The sequence below is a fragment of the Trichoplusia ni genome, chromosome 17, assembly GCF_003590095.1.
Source record: "Trichoplusia ni isolate ovarian cell line Hi5 chromosome 17, tn1, whole genome shotgun sequence".
NCBI lineage: Eukaryota > Metazoa > Arthropoda > Insecta > Lepidoptera > Noctuidae > Trichoplusia > Trichoplusia ni.
In genome coordinates, this window is record NC_039494.1 from 8,720,876 (window position 1) to 8,732,901 (window position 12,026).

At 33.5% G+C, this 12,026-nt stretch overlaps 1 protein-coding gene across 4 annotated transcripts in view; it reads right to left on the reverse strand.

The window, feature by feature from the left end:
* Positions 1-12,026, reverse strand: part of LOC113502550 (synaptotagmin-7) — a 507,062-nt gene that overhangs the window by 304,397 nt on the left and 190,639 nt on the right. For all 4 annotated transcript variants that reach the window (XM_026884161.1, XM_026884159.1, XM_026884160.1 and 1 more), the window contains one exon: positions 4,756-4,857. In XM_026884161.1, the coding sequence (XP_026739962.1) occupies positions 4,756-4,857 (102 nt within the window). The remainder of the gene's footprint in view (positions 1-4,755; positions 4,858-12,026) is intronic.

Consider the following 12,026-nt stretch of genomic DNA (forward strand, 5'->3'; position numbering starts at 1 on the left):
ATAAGTCTGGAGATTTAATATTTATGACCAAACATATGAGGTCGAGGGAACTAATATAATATTACTTTTAGGTCTCGTAGCAACTTATTTCATCACGCTGTGCGCTGGAAGGATTATCAGAAATAATGGTCACTTATCAAATTTTTGACGGTATAAAATGTTGCTTATTCACAAAACATTTTTTTATTATGAAACAAATATAATATAGATATGTCAAAATGTATCCAATTCAAAAACTATAAAAATTCTTTCAAAAATATTCCACAACTTTCGCCTTTCTATTGTTATTCAAAAACAAATACCGTATTGAATAGAGAATTGTATTTCATAACGCCACGTTGAAGAAAATCACGTAACGTTGTGAGGACACGTGTCCAAAATATATGACACATGTCTTGCACGGATAGAAACTTTTACTATTTCATTATTATAATATGTATGGATATAGTTTTCACACAACGCCATCTAGTTTCAAACTAAAAAAAGCTTGTATTATGAGTACTAGACAACTGATTATCATCTGCCTAGCCTTTTCCCAACTATGTTGGGGTCGGCTACCAGTCCAACCGGTTTCAGCTAAGTATCAGTGTTTTACAAGGAGCGACTGCCTATCTGACCTACTCAACCCAGTTACCTGGGCAACACGATACCCCTTGGTTAGACTGGCTGTCAGACTTTTTCAGCTTCTGACTATCTGTAACAACTGTCAAAGATATAGGAATAACAGCCGGGACCCACAATTTAACGTGCCTTCCGAAACACGGAACTTCAATATTTCTAAATTGAAGTTGTTCAAACAAACAATCAAGCAAACAAACTCTTCAGCTCTATATTATATTAGTATAAATAAAGAATAAAAAGTTATGTTAATATTAAGTAAAATATTGAAGATCGTTAAATTAATTTTATTTTTTCAACGACTGAAATAAAATCTTTCACATTATAATGGTAATGAGATTCCTGATTTCCTTAATTACAGTTATTGACAGATATTATAACTACAAGAAATCAACTATATAAGAAATTTGTGTTTGAAGGTAAAAATATACTCAGCAATAAGGATACAACTAAAGACAACGGACAGAGAATAGAAAAACTCCGTAGTTAATAATGAACAATCAAAAATGCAAGTATTGCTACGGCGTAGTCACATTGCTACAGAGCTACGCCGTAGCAAGAATGATTTGTTAAGAAAATAAATCTCTATCTTACAGGCAGTCTTTTGTTGCGTCACAAGTATTCTCTACGAGAACCTACTTCGTTTCTGCATCAAGTTAATTACTGCAGCTCTGGAAAGATTAATTGGCACAAAATAAAACAAGGAAGCAGAAATGTAGGGCTGAAATCTTGAACTGTTAATTATAATACTTCATTGAAATGAAACGACTTTTACGGATTTTATCGCGGTTTAATTTTTGGTTTTAGTTCCCGACGTTTCGACACCTTGTCGTTTCATTTCAATGTCTAACATTCGCGTAAACCTAAGAAACCACTATATAATACTTCATACAGATTTTAAGCCTGTCTGTATAATCATCGTAACTTTATTATGTACTAAATTGTAGTTTTGAAATATGCTCAAACAAATATTTAAAGTAGTTGTTTGCAGCATGAATAATGTATTGAGTGTCCCTACTTAATATTATAAATGCGAAAGTAACTCTGTCTGTCTGTTAGTCTGTTACGCTTTCACGTCTAAACCACTGAACTGATTTTAATGAAATTTGGTACAGAGATAGAGTTGACCTTGAGAAAGAACATAGGATAGTTTTTATCCCGGACTTTTGAAGAGTTCTCTTGGAGGCGGGCGAAGCCGCGGGTGAAAAACTGGTTGAATACATGAAAACGGTGTAGATAAAATTTCAAAGTGAAATTTTATCTACACCGTTTTCTTTTAGTCAAGTCACTTTTGTAATCACCCAAAACGAATTAAAAAAAATTTCTTTAAAACTAACGAACGATAAAAACTCTTTTTTTTTTGGTTAAGGACGGAACTTACGAGTGATGTCACGATTGTGTATTAATTTTATAAAATCATTTTGACGGGCCTGTTGGTCTAGTGGTTAGGGGCCCTGACTGCTATACCAGACAAATCTTGTGTGATGAGCATGATCATTTGTTCTAGTATCTGGGTGTAATTTATTTAATATATAATAATAATGTATTTAGAAATATATAAGTAAGTTTATCAGTTACCATAACACAAGCTCTGTTTAGCTTGGGATCAGATAGCCGTGTGTGAGTTGTCCCAGGATTTAGAAAAAAAAAATTGACACAAGCCCCTACTCCTAAACACCGCTTCCTAGGCCGACCACGGCGATGCTGTCCATCCGCTGGCTCCCAAAGAGTAGTGACTTTGGCCCAGCGGTTACTATCCGTGCGGCTGACGTGATCCGTCCAATACGATTTTTCCCTGGCAGCCTTTATTTGCCGAAATCTCAAATATTAACGAAAATAAAAGCACGTCACCTAATTTTCTCCATTGACAAATCTTCCTACATCCCATAATATGATTCACAAAGAAAATGGAATCATCTTTACACCACTTGTCAATCATACTTCGTTCCGGTTTCTAATGAATTCACGTTTTTATTTCCTCAACCTCGTTGCAGTTAAGGCTTGGAAGAGAGAGAGGGAGCGGTTAAGTACGCTACGGACTATTCACTAATTAAATAAGAGGCTTTGCTTAAGATGATATTATTAAGGATTTGTGTCCAAAGGATAAAAATGGAAAGCTTTTATTAAAACATCACTGTCTGTCCGTCTGTAATCAGGCTGTATCACAGGACCGCGATAGCTAGACGAATTTTACCGAAAAAAAAATATGACCGTTCAACAGTTGCCCAAACTCGATCTTTATTTTTTAATAGCAACTGAATTATGTCATCCGCAAAATTTCATGCTTTCTAGCTATCACATTTTATTAGCTGCATCCTGGTGATAGACGGATGGATAGACGAACAGACATCTTAGCCTCAGTAATCAGGTTTCATTTTGACAATCGGTAAACCCCTAAAAAGCCTAGTCATACCCTTACTTAAAGATTTAGTATCAGTTCTCTGTTTCAAAATACCTCTAAAATGTTCAAAATATCAACCCATCCCCGCGATCTTCTACCCCTCAGACCACAGGCTAACGAAGTCACCCGTGCCCGCCCATATTTCACGTCGCGCCTACCTGACATATTCTCCTAAAATATTTATACGTATTTACAGGACGCCCTCTAGCGGGAAAATACGGTAAACTGTGGTCGCTATCTACGTGACTGACAAGATACGAAGGGATGTGTAATATTGCTTCGTTACTCCGTAACTGAAACGCAAATATCCGAAAGTGATTGTATCTGAAATCGTATCTGAAATTAAGATTCGATTTGTTTCGGATATGGGTCGTTGGTATTTTGTTTGCGTTTTGGAGATATAGGTCGTTGGTTTTTATAAATACTGGTTCTTTTAGGGTCCTTATTATTTAAGAGTTATTGCGTAATATCAACAAATTCAAATTCAAATTCTGCTGAGAAAATATGTGATATTTTCTCAGCGGAATGCTATGAACGAAATTAAATAATTTATAGTGATTTTGGAAGCTTATAAGTAACCCATCAAAATATTTTTATAATTCTTAGCGAGTTTTTGTTCAGGATAGTGACATTAATAAAATTTATACAGCGTCATTCTTTTTATTTCATATCCGAAATCCTAAATTCTTACCTTCCCTACTCAGGATGGCTGAAAATTGTCGCAAATGTACGAGATTAGAATTAAGATGGGACATGATTGCGTCTGTTTGAAAGCCTGTTGTCATACATTGTTCTAAATATTGTTCATAATATTTAGACGAAATTCTGAGGATTGTTTGGGAGGCACATCTCTTAAGTAAGTAGGTGAGGTAATTAGCAAGAGTAAGTGTTAAGATTTTGTGACTGAATTGGATTTAATTACAGGCAGTATTAAAATAATGCATATAATGATGACTAATATTTCTAAAAAGTTGTCAATCAACCTTTGTTCAATTAATATGTTTTAAATTTTGTAAGCTAAGTTTATAGATTTATCGACTCGTAAGATACAAATTGAGGAAAAAACGAAAGGTATTTCACATGAAACAAAAGCGAAGGCCCATCTTAGCACAATATTGAACTGGGTGAAAGAGAAAAACAGGCCAGTAGGAGGAAAAAATGTGGCTTGCATTGCAAATGACAAGAGTATAAGAACATCCAATCATTTTCGTGACGAACGTGTTCGGTCACATTACGTAACCAAATCATTAATAGCCAACCTCTGTTTCTTCCATCAAAGTACTGAATAAAATTTTTAAACAGATGATATACATCATCGCCAATATTGTTTTTTATAGAAAGTAACTCTTATCAAACAAAACAAAGAACCGTAACGTAAAACAGACAATTGAGAAAACATGCCTAACGCCATCTGTTGCGCGTTGTAGAACTAACGTACTATACCGCTTCGATGTAGTTTAGTGATTTGAAAGTAGATGGCGCGCATACAAGTTCTTAGGAATAATGTTTTCCTTAAGTTGTAACGTTATAAATAAAAACAATAGCATTTTTTTTCTTATGAAAAGTAGGTATATTAACGTAGCTTTCTTTAAATGTTGATTTAATTCCATTTATTTTCTCGGTCCCCACAATAGGTGAGAGCTAAGAAACTGTCCGTTTTAAGTACCTATAAGAGATTACACATTTTAAATACAATAATAGTTGCAAATACATACTACACTTAAAACTAAACTTACCCCAGAGTCTTGGTGCTGATGAGAGGTGTCTTCAAATTCAGGAATCCATTCAACCTGCTTGTATTTTTCTCTCTTCCTCCATCAGAGGAAGACTGATCGGCTCTGGAATAGAAAGGAAAACCCGTTATTTTATTTGTATCTTGGAATATAGTACTTATACAGTTTTATATTGTGAATTAAACGTGTGGAAGACAAGCTTCAAAAAGTCCTTAAAATTAGTTATTTTATTTACAATTTTACAGTGTTAAATATTTACAGCACAATCATATTTTGCTATATATAAAAAAAAAAGATAAACAATAATTTAATCAAGGCATCAAATATTCATCGGCATCGGCTGTAAATATTTAACACTGTAAAATTGTAAATAAATATTAAAATTAATTCAAATATACGTTATTTTTAGACTATAAAAGTGTATGAAAAAAGATTTAACATCCTGACAAGGCGCTGGTTGTCTATATATTATTTGGATTTCATAAAAATAAAAATTAGGAAGATTTTTATCATCTTTTACTGCCATCTCTCGGCACAAACTGTGACTAGAATAATAGTTTGTACTCTACAACACGACATTCGTATAATTCATACTACTGACGACAGATGGCGTTGTTTGAAGTTAAAGCAGGTCAAGTAAAGTTTTATTTCATAGTTGAAAAACACGATTTACGAAGCCATTATTGTAATTACAAAATGCTTAAAATGGATAGACCCGCATGTTTGTAATTTGAAAGGTATAATTTTGTGTCAAATCTCAATTTAAAGCCGTTATTATCGAGGGCTAAGTTTTATCACATTTACTTGTATTAACAAGGGTTGGGTTTAGGCCAACCGCTTACAAAGGTCGATGTCAGAATTATAATGATTATAACTTAATTAGAAAATACGTTTTGTAAAATCGGCGGGTTTTAATATATTAAACCTTTTCCTATAATGTGGCGTTCGTTTTAATGGAAAAACATATTTAAAAAGAGGATATTAACTGCATTTTTTTGATATACTATACAAATGGATACCTATTAGACACAGAATGTATTTCGGTTCACGTTTTTATTCATAGCTCACTTAATAATCTAAGTAAAGCAACGACAGGTATGGTCATTAATTTGATAGGGGACCATTTTTTTGGTCTTCCATTATTTTTAAGCGGAACCTTTAGATATAATACTATGCAACTAATAGCAGTAGAAGAATATTAACTAAATCCTCAGAATTGGTGCAGTGTTGGAAATAAATCATCTTTAATAATTTTGATCTACCACTATTCATGAGACACCTTTGTTACAAACGGACACACTACGGCGTCTTTATAACTGTATAGGGCTTCATTTTATCCTGCACTCAACCTTAAAAATTCTTCAATGATCAAATCGTATATCAAAAAAACCTTTTCTGCTATCACTCATAACCTTAACCCATCAATAGTACACTTACCAAATGACTCTCATTATTAATTCAAAGACACTTTTACCCAATTCCTCTACCTTCAATTATTTACCTATCTACACAAAATTATGGAGACAGTTAATCATAACCGAAGACTCTACATATATCTATATGAATAGAGCTTACAAAAAACCATTAAATACCAAGGACAATACTACCAAGTAATGGAAGAATATAAGTGTTGTGTGGGAAAGAGATAGATAGATATATCTGTAGAGCGCTTTCTCGCTCTCTCATTGAATGAAGTCGTAGTTTTGTAGATGGTGGTTTTGAGGCCAATTTGTCATGGTATTTACGTAACCCATATAACAGTCATTTCCGTTGGCGTTAAAATATTTTGGTGTGGCTTTCTTATTTTGTGTGAATGGGAATGTTGTATGGAAATTGTATGGAGTTATTGTTTTGTGGTTTTTGGTACTTTTTGATTTTGATGTCCAATTTTGTAGGTATGTTATTTCTTTAAGTATTAAAAATTGTGTACAATGTTTAGTTAATGACTGAAATGTTCAGAGGTTACAATATTGTTTTAAAAACCAAATATACCAGGCTTTAGATAAAAAACCTACTAAGCTGAACTTAATGTACTTATTGGACCAAACGACAGCTATTTCTCGTTAAATTAAACAGGATGAACATATCGGTTCATCCAGTACGAAGTTCAGAGGTAGCAAAATAAAAACATAAAATCGAATTGAGAACCACCTCATTACGACGTTAGTTAACACATGCAAATAGCCTTAGCATCATAGCTCAGCATTATGCTGAGCAACGGCCGTTTTGTGTTAATATGACGCATACTTTCCCCCTTCTATTTTCTATTTTAATTTATTTGTTTTTGTGTGTATGCGTCACTTTTTTAGCACAAATAAATATATTTTCTTTCTTTTCTTTCCTTATAATAAAACCTTAATTCTAGATTAATATCATAACAATAATTTGAAACACCTTCCGTTTGCGAAAAGATTCATATTATGACTTTAAATGATACCTCGATGTCGTTAGTGGCAATATACTCATAACTCCAAAAAAACAACTCCAATTTCCACTCTCTTACAAATTTAACCGCGAAAATAACAAAAATGGCGCCTATACTAAAGTTATTGTAGTGAGATCGTAAATTGGGCCGAATCACTGTCTATTAGCGACGCCGGGAGCGATCGAGCGAAAGTGAAGAACCGTGTCGTACATATGTATGTATGAGATTTGCAGGCGTTGAGTATGAATGTAACCAAGTAGAAAACGGAATTTCGAAAAAAATATCGATGAATGCTATGGAACAAAATTTCGAATGCACGTTACGGCAAAAGACCTTTTCTACGAAGGCATTACGTTACTGCGATAGATTTTAACTGACGATCACTGCGATAATACTTAATTTTGAAGTACGTAACGTAGGAAGAACAGTTTAAGGTTTTAAAAATTAAATAAATAAATAATAAAGATTCCACAACTTTCACACAGCGCCATCTAGTCTCAAACTAAGCAAAGCTTGTATTATGAGTACTACACAACGGGCAAACATATTTATATATTTCTAAATACATACAAATGATAGATAAATTACACCCAGACCAGAACAAAATGATCATGCTCATCATACAAATTTTTGTATGATGAGCATGATCATTTTGTGATCATGTAAATCTATGTCCTCCAGTATAGCAGTCAGGGCCAACAAGCTAACCAACAGGCGAGATGATTATGTAATTGATTGGTACAAAAATATAGATGAACGAAAAATATGAATCAAATGAAACGGAAACTTGAAAACTATCTTATCGTGCGGTAAAAAGTTTTTCAAAATGCCTAACGATGATTTTTTTTCAAGCGCATGTCTCGCGCGTGGCTCCATATCACATTCATACTCAGGCGAAAACCATTCCTACCCACATCTGTCACTCGCAAATCCTATTACCAGTGATGAAGATACGTAACAGATATGGTCTTATACCACATATTTATGGAGCGAACTTACTCCTAGAAGATGTACGAAAATATCTATTTTTGATGTAAAAATATTTTGCACTGGAATAAGGATTTGGGTCGACTTGAAATCGGAGTAAGGTGGTAGTTTTATGTATTTTGATTTTTGGATTTGATTTGGATTGCTTTATATATATTCTGTTGTTTCACAGTTTCTAGTGAATACGGGATTGAGTAGTTATTTGCTTAAAAAATTTAATTGAGGGTAAAATGTAGGTACTATTTTTTTTTGTTTGCTAAGTTGGGGTTGATTTCTAATGAACTTATCGTTTTTATCCTATATGTACGTACCTATAGGATAAAAACGGTAGCCAATTACTGAGGAATCTCTACCTGTACTTTTGTCCGTCCGTCTGTCACAAGGCTGTATCTCATGAACCGCGATAGCTAGATAGTTAAAATGGAAATATGTGTTTCGATACCGCTATAACAACGTGTAATGGTGTGTTCCAACTGTTGTTAAATAAATTATTCTTTTCTTTACTAATTTATTTTTACGGTCATATTTGATGAGTAAATAGGTTTGCACAAAAACCTGACTCGCTCTTACAGTTTTTTTTCATGTTAAGGCAAAATGTTAAAATGTATCTTGGACTATTACTTGATAGACTTAAATATTTTTTTAGATCAAAGTACTTAGCAATTTAAACAATAACTTGTCCGTCCAGTGGCCTCAAAAAACATCAAGATACCAAAAACACAAAAACACGAACACATTTCAAAACGACACACACATTCCACTCTTCCTGCACTTAACATCCAGAAAAAAAACAGAAGCCAAAGCGAAACCAAATTAAATAATACATTCCGACGGAAACGGAAAAGGGAATGCTAATTGCCTCCCCGATACAATATGCAGGCTTTATTGAATTATATAGGGCGGAATGTTAGAAGCATGATAATAGCTCGGTCATAAGGTTCGTTATAATACCGGCCCCAGAATAGTCCCTGGAGGAACGCCTTTGTACTTAAATGTAGAGGTTTGAGATTTTTGTCATTTGCATCTTGTAATAGGGTGTTTTTAGATGTATTTTTATTACGGCTTTTGGATTGAAAATTATATTGAAATTTTAGTTACTTTTAGGGCCGGTTTTTCAATCATCAATTAACTTTTATCTGAGGAATAAATATGGCCGTTTGACATATTTTTTATACAAAAGCTGTCAAAACGTCTAACATATTTGTCAAATAAAAGTTATCTGGCGATTGTAAAATCGGCCCTTAATTGAGCTTAATTGACTAATTCAATATTTGTGTCTTTAGGGGTTTTAATAACAGTCAAGTTAAGTCTCTTTGTAGAAAAGTATGGACAATCAAACTATGAATATTTATTATGAATCTAAATCTGTAGTGAGACAAAAATAAGATTTAGAATTTTATACATACGAACCTGTCATATGTATCTGAGAAATTATAAAAACGTAACTAACATTCAAGAACTCACATTGGTATTTGACTGCGTTGATATCCAATCTGCAGCCCATGTGTACAAAGCCATACAGAACCGAAAGACCACCACGACATAATAATACACTAATGATTTCTTGACTATTTTCTTCAATAAAAATATTCCTAACTTAATCTACTACCCCATCTACCTCTAAATTTTCAAACTTAATTTTAGACACTGCCTAAAGTTCCCTCAAACAAAAGCCAGGTAATTTAGGAGTTGAGAGCCGTCAGCACCAGCTGTTACAGACATACAATATATATTAGCTTTAGAGATTTAGCGCAATTTCAAAAAGCTGTCAGAAAGCTTAAATAATATGAGTAATGTCTACGATATTGAAAATATCACGTTAGGGTGAAAGATGAATTTCTATAAGTTGGAATCTCGGTTGGACGTGTAAAGCATTGATGATATTATCAGCCTGATTGATTGTGTTTTATTTTATTACACTTATTTAGAGAGAAATATGAATTAATATCTATTGCCCGCGGTTACATTTCGAAAATTCCTGTTCCCACGGCATCATAAAATCGGGATAAATGGGTTAAAAAAAAGGATTATAAACTATCTGTGTACCAAGTTTCGTCTTAATCCGTTCAGTGGTTTTTGCGTGATATCTGAATAAAACATCCATACATCCAAACTGTGGAGGTGAAAATATTAGTAGGATAAGGGTGGGCAGACTAAAATAAATGTCGGTTTTGTCCATTGTATTTTGTTCTTCTGAAAAGTGCATCTCAGTCATTTAATCGAAATAGGTTACCAAAGGCTAATTCGAATAAATTAAGTTACTCTTAATTTTGGTTGTAAGATATACCAACTAAACTAACATAATTGAAAGAAATTAAGACAAGGTTACAATTTATTATTATTTGCAGAAAACGGTAGGGGAAAACAACATTATCTATGAATTATTCATATTTTTCAAGAGTGCGTAAAATCTCGTCACAGGCCTGGGCGGTTTGAATTTTGACACCAAGTAACCATAAAATAAGTTGATTGTACGTCAATTTCTGAAGTATGTAAGTACCAAATTATGAGGGATTGACTAGAATTATTCCCTTAAATCGGTTGAGGTATTTAATGGTTATTGTGATATAAATTAATTACTCATTATCCATTTTTTTTTCTAAAGTGCATTATCTTTTCAGTAGACATTCTCAAAAAAAAAATTGTTATGCCGAAAACATACCCAATTTTTCGGTCATATTTTTACCATTTTCACTCCATCGTTTCATAATCTACAACCCAACCTATCCCAAAATCATTTAAGAACCTCTTTTTACCACTTCATCCAAATCGTTTTCGTCCCTCAAAACGACCAGGCTGTTGTCACTTCCCAAAAAACAGTTCGACCTAACTGATACAAATTGATGTCCATAAAATTTGGGATATTCTGTAATATTATCAGAGCAAGGTAATTTGTCAATAGCAGCTGTCGAGTTTATTAGCTGGTGACGTATGGTATAGGTTGTAAGAGACTACAGGTTGTAAGATATGAAGAAATAAATTGTCCAAAAGTCCCATTGGTAGGTAATGTGGTAAAGTTTTTAAGGAGAGTAAAACTTATTGATACCTTTTTTTTATAATAACTATCGTGAGACTGATTCATTATTAAATGATGTAACGGTTTACTCACGCGTATTTATCGGGGTAGCCCGACTAGTTTCGGACCCAACCGGAGTCCTTAATCATCCCGCCGCGTCTGCTCATGATTAAGGACTCCGGTTGGGTCCGAAACTAGTCGGGCTACCCCGATAAATACGCGTGAGTAAACCGTTACATCATTTAATTATTGATACCTTCTTGATTTGACCATTATATATATTATTACTTGGATTCATGAACGATGAAGTTTATCACAATCGAAATCGAATTCATTCATTCAAATAAGGCTACTAAGCAACACTCTTTGAATATCAACTAGTGTTTTATACACTTAATACAATATTTCTGTACTGCATTTCTCCCGATCGGATTGAGCAATTGCAATTTAGTGTATTTTGTATTAGAGCTGAAGGTTTTTGGATGTGTTTGATTTAAATCGGTCAACCCATTTAAAAGCTGTGATAAGTAAAAGTTTTACTGTCAAGGTTCTGAAACTATTATTAAATAAACAAAATAAAAATACTTTACATCGTCCTACTCAAATAATCTGATACAAACTGACCTCAACAAATCTCTGATTTAATTAAAAACTCAAAACAAAAATTCCCATAAATGACCAACATTACGAGTGGACAAACATCTGTTGTTGATCATTAAAGTAAACCAGTTTAAATAGAACCATGTTATTTGTTGGCTGTGGACCGTCAGGAACAGCTGTTGCGAAGCTTAGCACCTACTTTATTAGTTCAAGGGGTTTAGCGCAAGTTGGAAGAGTCAGAGGTTA